This window comes from Pogona vitticeps, chromosome 5, assembly GCF_051106095.1.
Source record: "Pogona vitticeps strain Pit_001003342236 chromosome 5, PviZW2.1, whole genome shotgun sequence".
In the NCBI taxonomy this organism is placed as follows: Eukaryota; Metazoa; Chordata; class Lepidosauria; order Squamata; family Agamidae; genus Pogona; species Pogona vitticeps.
Window position 1 is genome coordinate 162,694,463 of NC_135787.1, and position 17,807 is coordinate 162,712,269.

Below are 17,807 nucleotides of genomic sequence, written 5' to 3' on the forward strand. Positions count from 1 at the left end.
GTGTTTCTCTGTGCAGCTGAAGAAGTAATTAAAGAGATTGAAGAGTTTGATTGCTTAGAAGCTCTGCGTCTGGAAGGCAACACTGTGGGTGTAGAAGCAGCAAAGGTCATTGCCAAGGCTCTGGAGAAGAAGTCCCAGCTCAAGGTGAGAAGTCCAGTGGATTAAGATGGTTGGAACAGAAGACAAATTATTTTCAGCACTCCTGTAAGACAAAGTATGGAGGCGGAGATGCACCTTAAATTCACAGACTGTTTAATTAGCAAGTAAAACAGACCCAGATGTCTGTAAAATTGGCAAGCATCATAAGTACCTGAAACTATCTTAGCACTCTGAATTCCAAGTAGCAGCGGTGCTTCTTGCATTCTGTTGTAAATGATAAATCAGTAGCAAACTGCCTCTCAAAGCAGGTAGAAGTTGTGACCTCTGTGCAGAATTGTGTGGCTTTCTAAATTATGGCAATAACTCTTCAGTATTGTTTGAATTAACACAAAGACAGGGGCAACTGCTGAAGTAAACAGCGATAGTTAACCAGCTGAATCACCGTTTGCTACTGATTTATCATTTACAACAGATTTAGCAAGTGAAGTCCTCTGTTAGTTTCCTTGATTCAAATGGGCCCTACTCTAGTTGTAATTTGCTTTAGTGTAGTAAATTGCAGGTAGAATAAGCCCATTTGAATGAATGGAATTTAGGGAGGTGGTGACTCACCCAATCCAGGCCTATTGTAGTGTGATTTGTACTGAGTATCTGAACAAAAGTAACTTCTGAATGCAATTCTGCATTCTTTTAGAATGTTGTAATGTTATTCAATGTTTCAGTTCTTTGTGTACCATAGAATTAGGTGCTAGGTAACAGTTGCATTGTATCTCAGAAATAATTGTTATTTTGCAGTAAATTGACCAGTGTGTTGAAGCACATCTATAACAAATGTACTAATATATATCTCTTATTCTAGCGATGTCATTGGAGTGACATGTTCACTGGGAGACTGAGATCTGAAATTCCTCCTGCTCTGGTAAGGGCATAACATAACTGTTAATACAGTTGGCTATTAGTTTTCTTATGGCTTAATGCAGATGCTTAGTGTGATATTTTTGAGGCTAAAGCACAGAAATGATTGATGATTAACAGTGGCAGTCCAGTATTTCTTGTGCAGAAGGTTTAGGTGGAGGCAAGATATGAATAACAATCAGCAAGAAAAGATGTTTAGGATGAGTGATGATAGCTCAGCAGGAGAACACATAAAGTATATATTGAAGTTTCAGGTTGAGTTCTTCGTTACATGATCACTTAAATGATTCTTTGGTCAGATGGTTCCCAAGGACTCCAAAGATCAGCTGCTACTCAGTAGAGACTGTCAATGACTGATCAAAGTGGATTCTGATGTTCATAAGTTCAAAAATTAGTTGTTTGTGTTGGGAGGGGGGAAACAGAGGAGTTATTCTGCTTCTTGGACAGCCGAAGTAACGAAATGTGGAGGTGATGGAAAAGATTAAGTAAATTTATAGTGCTCTCTAGTCTAGGCAATTTATAATGTCAAGATTTTCAATGGGTTTCCATGGATTAGCTATAGAGAGAGCAAAAAATAAATTGTTGCCCTGTGGCAACTGAGGCACTGGATAGTTTGCAAAGTAGCCTTCCTTCCTGTGCTGAACTTCAGAGGCAGAACAGTAAACAAAATGAATCATGTATGTGACCAGTGGGCGCCATGGATGTGTAGAAGAATGGTGCTGATAAAGGTTATCCACACACCTTTTCTGAAACTGCTGAAAAAATTTAAAGAAAAAAATAAAGAATAACTGTTCAAGTGTGTTACCATCAGTTCTGTGCAGGTGTCAGTTTTCTCTGATCCAGGCTTGTATGGAAGGGCATGTGTGTGGAGAGCTTTGTTTTTAATTTGGTGGAGGAGAGAAGGAGATAGAGAGGGAAACACCAATGGTGTTACCCCGTTTCTCCCCTCACTTTTTCTCTCATGTCCTCACACTGTGTGCATCATGGGTTGCTGATGCCACTCTCTGTACAGTTCTCCAGCACATCTCTAGGTGGGGGAATCCAGGAGGGAACAGAAATGCTGACATCTAGGACTAGGCAATAAGTGGTTGTTATCTGACCTAATCATAGGCATGCCTTCAGTCTAGTGAGCACATCCTCACTCCCATGTAAGGACACCCAGAAGCACGGCTTTGCTGTTTTTCCTTCTTACCTGGCTCTTCTACATGCTTTAGCTCTGGACCCATTCTCTCTAGTAAGCCATACAAAATAGGGATATCATGCAAAAAATGTATTGCAGGTTCCACTTTGAAAGATTAGAGTTTCTTGAAATATTCTGTTTCCGAACCCCGAGCGTTGCTGGATATCTCTCATGTCTAACAGGGTTTGACATAGTCTAACTTTAACTTTCTGGTCGTCTTGCAGATCTCTCTTGGAGAGGCCCTTGTTACTGCTGGCTGCCAGCTTGTGGAGTTGGATCTCAGTGACAATGCCTTTGGACCAGATGGGGTGCGTGGATTTGAGGCACTGCTTAAGAGCCCGGCCTGTTTCACTCTGCAGGAACTCAAGCTGAACAACTGTGGCATGGGCATTGGTGGTGGCAAGGTAAGGGCCGTTTGCTGGGTCTTGACAAAGATGAGTAGCAGAGTTGTTGGTTTCCTGTTTCCTTCATGTCATGGTTTCAGATTGCATTGATGAAGCTTCCACAGGTTAACAAGAGCAAACTTCTGTAGAGCAAAAAACAAGTCTGTTAGAAACTAAACCAGCCCAGTTCTTCTGGCTGCTATAGATGATTCCAGGGGCAGGACAGCGACCAAAGCCTTAACTGGTTGAGATGGTGAGGATCTCTTTTGCTGATATCACACAGGGGAATATGAGTTGAAGACACAGTGATAGAAGCATTGCAGCTGACTGACCTAAATTATCCTCAGCCGACAGTAGCTTTTTGTGACATGTAATGTTTTTAGCAGAGAGCGTTGTAATTTGAAAATGATAGCCCGAATGTGTACAGTGGAGTCTCGACTTACGTGCGGCTCCACTTACGAACTTTTCGACCTATGGACCTCTCTGGCCGCAAAGTTTCACTTCAACTTGCGGCCGGAGAATCGACCTACGGACCTGAAAGGGGAGGCGGGGAAAGCGCCAGATTCAAATTTGACGCTTTTCCTGCCTCCCCCTTCCAGTCCGTAGGCTGCAGGTCTAAGCCCCGAAAGCCCAAAGCTGACAGCGGGCGCAGGGCTTTCTGGCTTCCAAAGCTGCGAGCAGGGGGGAGGCGGGGAAAGCTGCCCAGCGCCCGCTGTCACCTTTGGGTTTTCAGGGCTTAGAAAGCTGGATCTATTGGCCTCTTGCCTCCTGTCCCCGGTGCCCTGGGCACCGGGGACAAGAGGCAAGTGGATCCAGCTTTCTAAACCTCAAAAGCTGCAAGCAGAGGGAGGCGGGGAAAGCCAAAACCCGCCCTCCAAGGCTTAGAAAGCTGGACCCACTGGCCTCTTGCCTCCTGTCTCTGGTGCCCTCTGCCTCCCGTCCCCGCGGGGATGGGAGGCAGAGGACAGTGGGGACAGAAGTCAGAGGGCAGCGGGTGCAGCTTTGGAAGCCCCGGATTTTTTTCTCTGGTTGGAACTAATTAAATGGTTTTCAATGTATTCCTATGGGAAATGGACCCTCAACCTATGGAATTTTTGACCTGTGGCCACAGTTTCAATATGGATTAATTCCGTAAGTTGAGGGTCCACTGTATCTTGGAGGGATGGAATCCCTCAAGTCAAAGTGACATAATACAGAGTAAACAATCTGCTGTGCTATCAGTTTCTTTTCCTCCCCTTTTTAAGATCTTGGCAGGAGCTCTCAAAGAATGTCACAGGAAATCAAATTCTCAAGGAAAGCCTATGGCATTGAAAGTGTTTGTGGCTGGCAGGAACCGCCTGGAAAATGACGGTGCAACTGCTCTTGCTGAGGCATTCAGAGTAAGTAGGAAAAAAAAGGCCTTGAGGCAAAATGCTTACATATAAACTGACATTTGCGGCACAGGAAGAGAAAGCTTTAGCCACTGTGAAGATCATTTATGTTCCTGGCTACCATTATTCATCCCAGCTGGATTATACTGCCATTACTATTCCTATACTTATTTCATATGTGGGCTTAACTTTTCCTTACATTGAACAACATCATGAACATCAGGGAGTTTTGTTGCAGCTGAACTAAACCGATTGCATGGCATGACAGCTGCTGCTTAGCAGCGGCCTGTTTTCCCTGGATTGAGAGCTGATTCCCCTTGCTGTGCTGGTTCACTGTGAGATATAAGAAGCCCCAGTGATTGGGAAAGCACAGAAAGAAGACAAGGCCTCGCTCATTGGATAGCACTGCAAGAGGAAGGGTCTGTTCCTGTGTAATGTGGTCCAGCTACATGTTAATCACAGTTAGAGCAGGTTTGACTCAAGTGGCGTGCCTCAGTAGAATCCTGTTTTCTGAGCCTGTTACAAAAATCACCTTTGTTATGTTGAGTTTTAACTTATACAGAAAAATAGCAAGGGGTCTTTGTAGGCAAATCTACAACAGACCTCGACTACAATGTTTTTATTTATTTATTTCTGATATTTTCATGCCATCTTTCCACTAAGGTGGGGTCCAGCAGATAAAACAATTGGGCCAGAATCTTTTCATAGCGAGTAAAAAATCATATTTCTGAAAAATTCCCAAACCCATATTAAGTCATACTTTATAACACTATCTCATCAAGGTTTTCCCCCCTCTCAAGTATTCACAATTACTTTACCCGTCAAGATGTTATAAAAGACAGGAGGTGGGAATGTTGAGGTAAAAAGGATGATAATGTTAATTTAGCAACTGCCTACCCCAGAGTAGTAGTGGGATGTTTAAAAAAAGAGGGATCATTCTTTTCACAGAACTGCAGCGGTAGCTGCCAGTATGGATAGACTGAAGAGAGTGTTAAATAAACTCAGCAAAGTTAGATCCATCAGTGGCTGCTAGCCAGGTCAGATTTATGTCACACTGAGTATCAGAAGTAATATGTGTCTGGCTGTCAGTTTCTGGGGGATGAGAGACTGATGATGCAGTTGCTCTCCAGTCCTGCTGGCAGGCTCCCTATGGGCAACTCGCTGGCTGCTCTGTGAAGGTAAACCTTTAGGCTGATTCAACATACTGTAGCTGTTCTGAAGTTCATCATCCCAGCAATTCCAGGTGCCAGCCTTCTCAGTTGTTAGGAAAATAAAATAAAAGTCATTTTTGTCCCTACCAGCTACAGTTTTCCCTGGAAAACTGTAGCTTTTAACTATTGTCCTGAGATGTTCAAAGTTGTTTAACTGTGTTTAATTCTATTTAAATGCAAGTTTATTTAGCTAGTTACAAAGGTTTTATTGCATTTATTGCATATTATAATTTTATACTGTTTGATTGAATGAATGAATGAATGAATGAATGAATGAAAATCATTGCAGCACTGATGGGGTAATTTGAATATCTGCAACTAGGCTCTTCCATATTTTATTTTCCCCTGACCATATTGACTTTGACTTCAAAGCTATTAGCATTCCTTTTTTCTCCACTTTATGAAGAGATATGCAGATCTTATACCTTTTTGATGAACTTTACAGATAGCCTAATAATGATACTCCCCTAAATAATAGTTTTGGAATTCACGTTTCTGGGTCTCTGGTGCAGGGTTGAGGTCTGTCTGTAAATCTAGTTCTGTGTGGTTTTTATCTCAAGGTAACCTCAGGTTACAAAATTGTTTCAACGTCCTAGCATTTTGGAATTGTGCATATTGTTTATATGCAATACTGAAAAGTTTGTCTCCTTTAAATATTTTGTGAGGTATAAAACATTAAGATAGAGGATATCCAGGGAAAACTATAGCTGGTAGGGACAAAAATACCTGATACACCACTATTCACAGGATTAACTCTTTAATATTAGCACTGTTTGTGTAAGGACTTTTTTGCTATTTTGTTCCTCAGGTTATTGGCACCTTAGAAGAAGTCCATATGCCACAGAATGGAATCAACCATCCGGGAATCACAGCCTTAGCTGAGGCCTTTGCTGTCAATCCCTTGCTGAGGGTGATCAACTTGAACGATAACACCTTTACAGAGAAAGGGGCCGTGGCCATGGCAGAAGTGAGTTCCTTTCAGCTGTCATCATCTCCTTGTTGGTGTTAATAATCACTTAGACTGGAAAGTCCTTACAAGATATAGGAGATTGGGCACTGTCTTCAGGGTTAATTGTTTTGTTTTGATTTCCTGTGTTCTCTGTCCTACTTAGACACTGAAGAAGCTCCGACAGGTGGAAGTAATAAACTTTGGTGACTGTCTGGTGCGTTCCAAGGGTGCTGTTGCTATTGCCGAAGCTGTTAGTGAAGGACTTCATAAGCTAAAGGTGTGCCTTACTCTTGTTACTATATCTTCCTGTTGTAAGCTAGCTACATGTCTTTTTTTACTGGCCAACATAAGAATGATTCCCCCCCCCCCCCCAATTATTGGAAGGAAGCATTGCATCTAATTTATTGAACAGTTGATGCAGTGGAGAAAATTGAATTGTAGGGGGTCCGTATAAAAAAGCTGTTTGATGAGTATTCCCATCTAACCATACTTCCTATCTTTCAGGAACTCAACTTGTCTTTTTGTGAGATCAAGCGAGACGCAGCTTTGGTTATTGCTGAGGCTACTGAGGACAAGTCAGAACTAGAGAAATTGGACCTCAATGGTATGGGAATATGCCAGTGTCAACCATGCAATATTAGTAATTAGAGATCTGCAGTCTAATAAATAGTGGGGTTAGTTCAAGTCAGCAAGATGTCTCAGTTTCTACTTCTTCCTTTAGTTTCTTCTCCTTTGGCCTTCCCATGGATTCTCAAAAAACCCTCTCGGAGACTGGATGGGAAACAGTGTGACAACTTTGCTTTGTGGACAGAAGCAGTGTTTGTAAATATTCCGTGGCATCACAGTGGCTTAGCCAGTCAACGCCACAAGGATGATGTATTATCGGTACTTCTGATGGGGGGATTGCACAGCATCATTAATCTAGCACAGAGTTCCCCAACCCCCGGTCCGTGGCCCGGTGTCGGTCCCTGAGGCTACATCAGCTGGGCCGCGGGGACACAGGGGCAGCCATTACAAAAAGGGAGGGGCGGAGTGGGCTTGCCTGGGCTGGAAAATCTGTTGCTGCTGGGGCTTTTCCTCGGAGGTAAGAAGGCCTCAAAGCCACGGACTAACTTGTATCAAGGGGGCGGGCGGGGCTTGGGCAGAGGGAGAAGGGAGGCCTGCTCAATGGCCCCAAGAGCTACCATTATAAGAAAGGGTTTGTTTTAGCTTGCCTGGGCTGGAAAATCTGTTGCTGCTGGGGCTTCTTCCTCGGAGGTAAGAAGGCCTCAAAGCCACGGACTAACTTGTATCAAGGGGGCAGGCGGGGCTTGGGCAGAGGGAGAAGGGAGGCCTGCTCAATGGCCCCAGGAGCTACCATTATAAGAAACAGGGTTTTTTTTTTTAGCTTGCCTGGGCTGGAAAATCCTCTGCTGCTGGTCCACTTTCTGCATTTTACCAAAACAGAGCTGCAGCATATGTGCAAGTCTTTTGTAAAACTAATAGGTCCAGATTGTACCCCAGACAGCATGGCTAGTATTTGAGAATGATTGTAGTCTGAAATGTCTGGATGGGCATTAGGTTGCCTGCTTCTGTTCTTAATTAGTTTTAATGTGGACTTATTTATTTACTTAAAATATTTTTACCACATCTTTCTCCTTGAAAGGAACTAAGGCAGCTTACAACATTAAAAGACAAAATTAAGGCTAATCCAAGTGATAAATACTTTAAAAAGGTTAAACAAATACAGTGGATATAAAAAGTTTACACACCCCTGTTAAAATGTCAAGTGTCTGTGATGTAAAAAATGAGACAAAGATAAATCATTTCAAAACTTTTTCCACCTTTAATAAGATCTATGAACTGTACAAATCAATTAAACAACAAACTGAATTTTTTTAGGTGGAGGCAAGTAAAAATAAAAAACTAAAATAATGTTTGCATCTGTGTGCACACCCTTAAACTAATATGTTGTTCAAGCACCTTTTGATTTTCTTACAGCACTCAGCCTTTTTGGGTATGATTCTATCAGTATGGCACATCTTGATTTGGCAATATTTGCCCACTCTTCTTTGCCAAAATGCTCCAAATCTCAGATTGCAAGAGCATCTCCTGTGCACAGCCTTTTTCAGATTACCCCACAGATATTAAGTCAGATTCAGGTGTGGGCTCTGGCTGGGCCATTCCAAAACGTTAATCTTCTTCTGGTGAAGCTGTTCCTTTGTTGATTTGGATGTTTGCTTTGGGTGATTGTCATGCTGAAAGATGAAGTTCCTCCTCATGTTCAGCTTTCTAGCAGAAGCCTGAAAGTTTTGTGCCAACATTGACTGGTATTTGGAACTGTTCATAATTCCCTCTAGCTTGACTAAGGTCCCTGTTACAGCTGAAGAAAAGCATGATGCGGCCACCACCACGCTTCACTGTGGATATGGTGTTCTTTTGGTGATGCGCAGTATTGTTTTTGTGCCAAACAGATCTTTTGGAATTATGGTTGAAAAGTTCAACCTTGATTTCATCAGACCATAACACTTTTCACCACATGCTTTTGGGAGACTTCAGATGTGTTATTGCAAAATTTAGCCGGGCTTGGGTGTTTTTCTTCGTAAGAAAAGGCTTCCATCTTGCCAGTCTACCCCATAGCCCAGACATATGTAGAATACAGGAGATTGTTGTCACATGTACCACACAGCCAGTACTTGCCAGATATTCATGCAGCTCCTTTAATGTTGTTGTAGGCCTCTTGGCAGCCACCCTGACCTGACCAATTTTCTTCTAGTCTTTTCATCACTTTTGCAGGGACATCCAGTTCTTGGTAATGTCACTGTTGTGCCATCTTTTCTCCACTTGATGATGACTGTCTTCACTGCGTTCCATGGTATATCTAATGCCTTGGAAATTCTTCTATACCCTTCTCCTGACTGATATCTTTTTAACAATGAGGTCCCTCTGATGCTTTGAAAGCTCTCTGTGGACCATGGCTTCTGCTGTAGGATGTGACTAAGAAAATGTCAGGAAAGACTTACTAGCACTTGGGATTCCTCAGAGGCACTTTAAATGATGGCATAACATACTGCATAGCAAGTACCCCCACACACAGACGCCCCCCAAGCCCCCCATTCACGGACGCCGGCGGCAGCAGCCCCCCCCCCCCCCGGTCCTTGGAAGAATGGTCTTCAACAAAACCGGTCCCTGGCATTAAAAAGGTTGGGGACCACTGATCTAGCAGATAAGCTGCAGTTGAATTTACATTTCATTGTGAAAGTTTTGCTACTTCAGTGCTAATAGTCTTGCCCAAATGTGATTTTCAATAGATAAATGCCACAGCGCCTTACAGCAGCTATAGAACATTATCAACATAGGTTTCTTTCTCTTCTTAGGCAATTGTTTTGGGGAAGAAGGCTGTGAACAACTTCAGGAGATACTTGAAGGTTTCAATATGGCACAAGTGCTTGGATCCCTGAGGTAGGATATAAGGAGGTGGTATAATAAGTTGCTGCTAAAAGGAGGGTGCCTTTGCCCTGCTTTGCTTGCTTTTCCCTGGCAGCTGGTTGGCTGCTGTGGGAACAGAAAGCTATACCCGATGGCCCTCTCATCTGATCAGACACTGTTTTTCTTTTCTCTTATGTGTAATTCTTAGATTCGAAGTGTAAAAATGGTTTTAATGAAACATTTGTTTGTCTAGTAGCAGCTAAGTTGGGACCAGTCCTGTTTTGTTGTTGCGTATGAGCCACTTGACAGCCAAAGTTCTGATGATGTCGGTTTTCCAGTCTTAAAACCTGTGTTTTGCACAGCCTCTCTTGAAATGGTTTGTTTGTTATGGTAGCCGTTACTAGTTCAGTGGTTAATAAACTGTTGGTGGAATGACAACGAATTGTCGTTAACATGGCAAAATAGATACTTATTTACGTGCAAACATGTGTGGCAAGGCCCTGTTTTGAAAGAGCCTCATATTTCTGGTGCATCTGCCCGCCCCTTGATTACTTGGGGTGGGGGGAAGATGGCGATTTTGCCATCATAGAACTTCAGTGGTAGGGGGCCCATTGCCCACTTCTGAGCCTGATACAGTGGTGCCTCGCATTACGAGCGCTCCGTTTTATTATGAAATCGCTTTACATTGAAGGTTTGTTTCCTATAAGGGAATTTCGCTTTGCGATGATTGGTTCCCTGCTTCAGGAACCGATTCTCGCAAAGCAATGATTTTCGGCCAACTGATTGGCGGTTTCAAAATGGCCGCTGGGTAAAAAACATGGCTCCCCGCTCTTTTCTGGGACGGATTCCTCGCTGCACAGGCAGCGAAAATGGCTGTGCTATGGAGGATCTCCACTGGACGGTGAGTTTCAAGCCCCTAGGAACGCATTAATTGGGTTTTAATGCATTTCTATGGGCTTTTTAATTTCGCATTGTTTTTGTTCTACAGCGATTTCGCTGGAACGAATTAACGTCGTAATGCGAGGCACCAATGTACTTGACCAACAATAAAATATTTGTGTGAGGCACACTGAAGCAGCTATAGTTAAAATGTTCTCATGCAACCCTCTCCATGTAGTGATGACGAAGGAGAGGATGATGATGATGAAGAGGAAGAGGAAGAGCAGGAAGAAGAAGAGGAGGAAGATGAGGAGGAGGAGGAGGAAGATGAAGAGGAGGAAGAAGAGGAGGAGGAGGAAGAAGACACACCTCAAGTACAGGAGAGGAGCCAGGGAGACCAAGAATTGCTAACACCTCAAAAAATTTTAGACACCCATGTAAGTTATGACACATTTAGTGCTGTGGGCTAGAATTTTTTTGTGGACAATTTTCCATGAACATTTTTCCATGTCCAAATATACATTGTTTAATAATAAGAACAATATTAATAATATCTAAAATTAATTGATAATATAATGAATGAATGCCAATTGAATTTGGCAGTTTCAAAGTTACTTTTCTAGGTAATTAGGCAGTATACATGCAAATATATCAATCTTATAAATGCATAACCTGTGAAGTAAATTAAAGTTAGTCTGCTAGCTATTTTAGTGCCTTTGCTTTTTTCTTTGAAACAGTGATAAACATGTGATATTAGTTGTCTTGTTTCAAAACATTCTGATATCCCAGTAAAAATAACTTGCAAGTGAAGTTATGGATTTGTTTGAATGTAATATTTTAAACCACACTAAGCTCTCTTTATTTAGCCTATGTTATACACCATCTTGTTGTAGCTTATCATTCTGTTCTAAAATGTATGTGTGGTTTTACAGTCTCTTCTGAATTTTAATTGAGTTGTACTTTTGTCTTTTATGGCGGCTGCTGATCAATGTCCTAGAAAGCTTAGCTTCAGTATTTGTAAGAAACTAGTTACTGTACAGTATATCCACTCATAACCTTACATGACTAAGTGCCACCAGTTACAACACAATGGTTCTTAGTTTGACTAGGTCTAGGTGCAAATCTTTGCTTGCTCCTGTTTGTTTTGTACCAGCTTTTTCCTTCACTTTTTGTCTACAACATTGGTCCCCATGCTTGCAAATTTTTTGGGAAGAAGTACTGATTTTCAGGGCTATTTATTTCAGGATTCTCCTCCAGTGTCTTCACCTCTTCCTCCTGTGGATGTTGGCACGTTTCTAGCTTTCCCATCTCCAGAGAAATTATTGCGATTGGGCCCCAAGTGTTCAACCTTGATAGCCCAGCAGGTAACCCACTGTTATTTTTCCCCTCATGAGGCAATATTTTATGCAGCCAGTAGTTCTGCTGCTCTTAATCTGGCACCTCCAGTCATTCATGCCTGCATCCATCCATATACATGTATACTTTTAAAACATGTAAATATATGTACATATTAAAAATGTCATCCTGTACTGATCTGCCAAAGAGTTCAGGCAGTCTGGGCATTTGTTTCCTACACAAGCAGACAATGGATCTCCTGCTGGTATGGTTTTATTTGGGGGTGATAAAGCTGTATTTGGAGATTGGGTCCTACCCGATATTTGAGAAAATTCAGTGCTGAAAGAGTTAAATAGCACTATGAAGATTACCAAACCTGGTCTGTGGAGCACACAAACCCCTTGCTCTTTTCCCCCCACTCCCTGTGGCCACTAAATCTGGGGATGAAGCAGGGGCAGTTAAAAAACTAACACTTTTGGCTTACAACAAATTGCTCCATTTTAAATACAAAAGTTGCCTCCCAGAAGCACAGCTCTCCTTTAAAACATACAGTACACACCCCTTGTATGTCTTGTCTTAAACTAGAAGTGTGTTACTGTTTTTCCTTTTGGCCGCTTGCAGAATGTGTGTACACAATAGGGTATGTGTTATCTTTGGCCAGCAAGCCATACTTGGAGCACATCTTTGCAAGCTTTTATGTATTTTTCCATGGAAAAGCAAGCTTGTATTTTGCAAACTGAAGTTGCAATGGCATTGTGTCTTGGTTTGTGATTTCTTGTACAACAACCATGGCCCAATCGTTCTATCTGGAAACAAGATGTCTTGCGTAGACTTGACATTCTTAGATTCTGGAATTGTATTTTTTTTTTCCAGACAGACACATCTGACACAGAGAAAGTTGTTATGGTTTTTCTGAAGATCTCTTCCGTGTTCAAAGATGAGACAACAGTAAAAACAGCAGTGAATGAAACAACAGGTGAGTATGTCTTTTTTGGGAATATTAGGAACCTTAGAAGGTAGAGTGATGGCATAAATTAGACTGTTGCATTCAATGTCCAGGGCACATGTGGATACCAGTTAGGCACTGGAGCCCACCAGATTCTTCATAAGCTCTCTTTTTGGTAGCCTGCCCAGGGATGCAAATGAAAGTTTATTAAGCAGAGTGCATGGGTAGTCTTCTGCATCTAGCTCAGCATGGTTGTAGTTATGACTGCTGGGCCAAATGGTTTAAAAGCTATCTTCAGCATAACATTGGTACAGGGAACACACCTCCCTCCCATCAGCTGTAGCCATTGATAGTAAAAGGTGGTAGAATGGCAATACAACAACATATGGAGAGCTACCCGATATAATGGCTGCCATTTTGAAGCTTCTTTAAGCTATTCCAGTTTGTTTTGTTTGTTTGTGTAATGTGGCAAATAGTTCTTTCACATTGACTTACTATATGGATCACGTGAGTTTTTATCTTAGTGATGCCCTCTTCTCCAAACAGTAGCCCCAGGTAAATGGCTCACCTCATAATAATAGCAGCCAGGTGGACAATTGAAGGAGTTGTGTATAAGGAAGCAAAATGTGTAAACCAGGCCTTGGGTGAAAAAGAGTATTGAATGCTGATTCTTCTCTTTCTTCCCCCCCCCCCCCCGCCTAAAATATAGGATATTTTAAATTAGAACTAGTGAATTTATTTTGTGGTCTTCAGGTGTTTAATAATGTCCTGTATGACAGCTTTACTCCTTCCATGCTCTATATGTCAGTGTAATACTTGCAGCATGAATGTGTCAGTTGTGGGTTTGTGGGATAGTGTTGAGAACTGTATGGAGTTTAGTATGTGAATTTGTAACTTTGTATTTATAAACCATTTTATATCTACAGATTTTGAAAAGGTGTACACAAATTTGTAAAAATATGTAATATCAAATAAATATTTAAAAGTTATCATATCTACATATCCATAAATAAATAAATAAAATGCATGGTAGACTAAACTATAGCTGAATGTTTGCATTACTAGCTCCATCTTCCAACATTTAGAATTATTGGCCTCTAATCTCTGTGGGAAATTTATTCTACATAGTAGGTGTACCCACATTGCTCAGCGCATCCACCTAGTAGCCTTCTGATGAATGTTGCATCATCAGAAGGCCCTCGGCTGAAGGACTGAATGTGTTTGCAGGGAAGAAGATGGTTTCTCAGTTCAACATTTCACGTTAATAGTTTGTTCAGTATGAACCCATCTCCTCTAATAGCCCAGCATTATCTCATGCACTCTGAAAACGAATCCTGCCTATATCTCTTTTTAGATGCTTTGATGAGACAAGCATTTTCATCAGCTACCTTCAATTCTGATGCTTTCATTACCAGCCTCCTGATTCACATGGGATTGCTTAAGGTGAGAGGCAGATGACATATGACAGCTGTGAACTATATAGCTGCATTGCATCCTTGTTCTGAAAAGCACGCAGATCTAGAAGGCCAAGATCTCTAGCTAAGGTGGACATTATTTTCTCAATGGCTATATGAGGCTGCTGTGCTGAAGAAATCTTTTCTGACTACAACTAATCATAGAATTGAGGAGCATTTCTCTGCTTCTATCATAACATAACATCCATGCATAGCAATGAATGCAAATAACATGCGTAGGTAGGGAATGGTAGACTGTAATTTGCCACCTTTGAATACAGAAGGAATCTGAAGAACCGCGTACTGTATCGACTTGTTTCTTTTGCCCTTGAAAAAAGCAGAATTAGTACGGCAGCTGCATACCCTACTTTTGGCCTTTGGGCACAGATGCTGTAGTTCTCTATTTTCTTCAAGCAAAAAAGAACAACCTCTTGTTACCCCCACTGCCTGCTTGGGCTTTGAAAGGTAGGGGAGGATGCTTGTAGAGTCGCACCATCTGAGCAAATATCTCTGGGTTACTCCAGACATAGTTGCTTACCCCAATCTCACTCCTCTGTCTCTTTTTACTCTCCAGAGTGAAGAGAAGATCAAGGCTGTTCCAAGCCTTTATGGCCCTCTGATGACTTTAAATCACATGGTCCAGCAGGATTATTTCCCCAAGTCCCTTGTTCCAGTTCTTTTGGCATTTGTCACAAAGTGAGTATTGCTTTTCTTTTTAATGGCACATTTAGAAGAAAACTTAATGTAGGATGCTAGGTGAAAATTCTCAATGTATCCCCAGTTCATTCTTTCTTCAGTATTGAACATAATGAGCAAAAGGAATTGGAATAGCTGACTTAGTTACCAAACAGTAGAATATGAGCGTGAAGCCTACTTGTTATTGTACAAACAAGACTTTCTGATATATGTAGCTGCCCTAGTGGGGGGCAGAGGTGTGAACCTGTAACACAGTAAGAGGCTTTTGTTAAGGAAAGGCTACTCTGGATACTCCTTGAAAATTTCTGGATCTTTTTCTAACTACAGCATTGTACTCTGCATACCAAAATAAAACCTTATTTAGTGCAATATCTTTAAATCAGAAAGTACCTATTTTTCCCATTATGTGATTAACATAATGCTGCATTACCGGCATTTGCTTTCCCCATCCTAAACAACTTGGTTGGGAGAAAACCATTACAGTAACTGAATAGCAATGCCTTGCTTAGCATAGGTGGGATGGCAACAGTAAATCACCTTTTTCTTTTCTTAATTCTTTTCTTTAAATTTTACATAAGCTATAGCATATTGTATCTCCTGTTTCCCAATGAAAAGAGGAGATATAATGAAGCAGGCTTAAAGAGACCAGGAAAATAAATCTCACCAGCTACAATCTTATTTTGTGCAATTTTCTCAGGAGGCTAAACTTTGGACCATGACAAATAATATATATATATTTGTTATGTGCAAGTTACAAAACGAATCTGGTGTGCCTATCGCCTGATAGGAAATCTTGTGTGTCTTAAGCATCTTTCAGTTCCTGTGCTTGCCTATGATGCCTTCCAGGGCCAAGTAATAAACAACTGCAGAGTCCTCTCATGCAGAATGATAGGTTTATTCCATTTTGTTATGCTTATTACAGTGGTGCCTCGCTAGACGATGATAATCCATTCCACTGAAATTGCTGTTTAGCGAAATCATCGTCTAGTGAAAAGCATTTCCCCATTGGAATGCATCGAAACCTGTTTAATGCGTTCCAATGGGGAAGAATCGTCGTTGTCTAGCGAAGATCAGCCATAGGAAAGCCGCTTTGCGAACCGCCGATCAGTTGTTTAAATAGCTGTCTTGCGAAGCTTAGGTCCCGAAAACACCCATTTTGCGAGCACGGAGGGAGCTGTCAAAATCGTTGTCTAGTGAAAATTGGTTTGTGAAGCAGGGACGAAACACTGTCCAGCGAAATTCCCCCATAGGAATCACTGTTTTGCGAATCGCTATATCGATCGCAAAAAGTCAATGTCTAGCGAAAAAACTGTCATGCAGGGTAACTGTCTAGCGAGGCACCACTGTACTTGAATACATGTGAAATTAATGAATGCATGTAAATGACATTAATAAACAGCCCTTTTAAATTTCCATATTATTTTGGCAGACCCAACCGTGCATTGGATTCTTGTTCCTTTGCCCGCCACTTGCTGTTACAGACTCTTCACCAGCTGTAATACAGGGGCCATTATGCTCTGCCCCATCATGGGACTTGCGTCAGAACACTCAGAGACAGAGAGGAGACAAAAACATCAGAACTTACGGATGAAACCCTCAGCCTGCCTTCTCACTTGGCTGTCTGGCTTCCTTCTGCTAAAACAAGATATGAGGAACTCTGCTGTGTGGTGGTTTTTTTAATGTTTGTGTGTTTTGTTTTTAAGCTCCCTCTTTCTGGAGTGAACCCTGTGTTCCCCAACATATCTCTCTTTTTTGCAGGGAGCGTTTTTCCTTCTCCGATTTTTGTTCTCCTTCAATTTTTCAACGTTCTGGCTGATATCCTATTCATGGAGCTGTGCCACAAATGTATTATTGTGCGGTGTAGCTCCATGGATAGGATTTCCCTCTCTCTTTAGCTGGGACTTCTGTTGCTGAATTCAACTTCTTTCAGAGCTTTGGGCTTTCATGGTATTCCAAACCCGAAACCATCTGTTTAAAGACCTCTCTGGGGGTAACAGTAAAAATCTGAAACTAGTTTTATTACTGAATTTTGCTATGAGATATAACTTGAGGGTTTTTCCTCCATAGATAGACCAGCATCAGGTATAAAGTAATTTTACTATTTTTTGCTGTTTCTCACAGTATGAGAGTTAGGGTATACACAAGTGGAATGTGGTCTGTGTATGGGAGAGATTTCATTGCCTGTTTGGTTTTGAAGTGTGACCATCACTACTCATGGATATTTTCCACAAAAAGGAATCTGATGACCTGCCCAAGACTATTAGTAACATTGCTTCAATCTACAGAAGTATGTGCCCAATTAAAATAGACTTTATTCGGAGTAAGCATAATCAATTTTGACTCTCCTTGGAATCTTTTTTTGTTTATCCTTTCTTTCTGCTGCCTCTCAAATGGGGAGGGGAAATTTATTGCTTATGCATCGGATTAAACCTGTGGGTAGTGTTTTAAAATTGGAAATTGGGTTCATCAAGCAAACATAGAACTGAAACTAAGTGAAGTCCTTGATGCAGCTCATACAGTAAGTATTCCTCTGCAGCTTTTCACTACCGCGGCATCCCATTCTATTCTCACTACTGCAGGATATTTTCTGTGATTAAAAGCATTTCTCCTCTATTGTGCTCTGTCCCAAAATGAAAGGAGCAGGTGGCATTTCTACATTAGATTCTCATCTAACCGATTTTCTCCAGCCATCATTGTGCTTAAACGGTGGGGCTTTTTTGTTCAACTAGAAGACAAATATTAGGTTCTTCTGAGCTGCTTCTATACATTTAGGCAACTATCGTTCACTTCATTGATACTCATGTGAGACCCATGGGTTCTTTGAATGGGGAATATCCTGCTTCCCTAGATAAATGAATGGTGTTCTGTAGTGTGTGTGCTGTGCAGATATTTCCAGTGCTGTTGCTTCTGCGTCAAAACATGCATAGGATGTAGAGTTAAGCTACCACAGCAAACAGTCTGGCATTGCAAGAAGCATCAGACAAA

General features: G+C 41.6%; 1 protein-coding gene across 2 annotated transcripts in view; it reads left to right on the forward strand.

Annotated features, from left to right (window-relative positions):
- The window catches only part of RANGAP1 (Ran GTPase activating protein 1), a 38,207-nt gene extending 21,051 nt beyond the window's left edge, over positions 1-17,156 (forward strand). For both annotated transcript variants that reach the window (XM_020787865.3, XM_020787864.3), the window contains exons 3-16: positions 17-144; positions 956-1,015; positions 2,416-2,595; positions 3,819-3,953; positions 5,964-6,122; positions 6,268-6,381; positions 6,609-6,708; positions 9,461-9,545; positions 10,630-10,828; positions 11,636-11,755; positions 12,600-12,702; positions 14,027-14,115; positions 14,701-14,822; positions 16,252-17,156. In XM_020787865.3, the coding sequence (XP_020643524.3) occupies positions 17-144; positions 956-1,015; positions 2,416-2,595; positions 3,819-3,953; positions 5,964-6,122; positions 6,268-6,381; positions 6,609-6,708; positions 9,461-9,545; positions 10,630-10,828; positions 11,636-11,755; positions 12,600-12,702; positions 14,027-14,115; positions 14,701-14,822; positions 16,252-16,321 (1,664 nt within the window). In that variant the 3' untranslated portion in view covers positions 16,322-17,156. The remainder of the gene's footprint in view (positions 1-16; positions 145-955; positions 1,016-2,415; positions 2,596-3,818; positions 3,954-5,963; positions 6,123-6,267; positions 6,382-6,608; positions 6,709-9,460; positions 9,546-10,629; positions 10,829-11,635; positions 11,756-12,599; positions 12,703-14,026; positions 14,116-14,700; positions 14,823-16,251) is intronic.
- Positions 17,157-17,807: the final 651 nt, after the last annotated feature.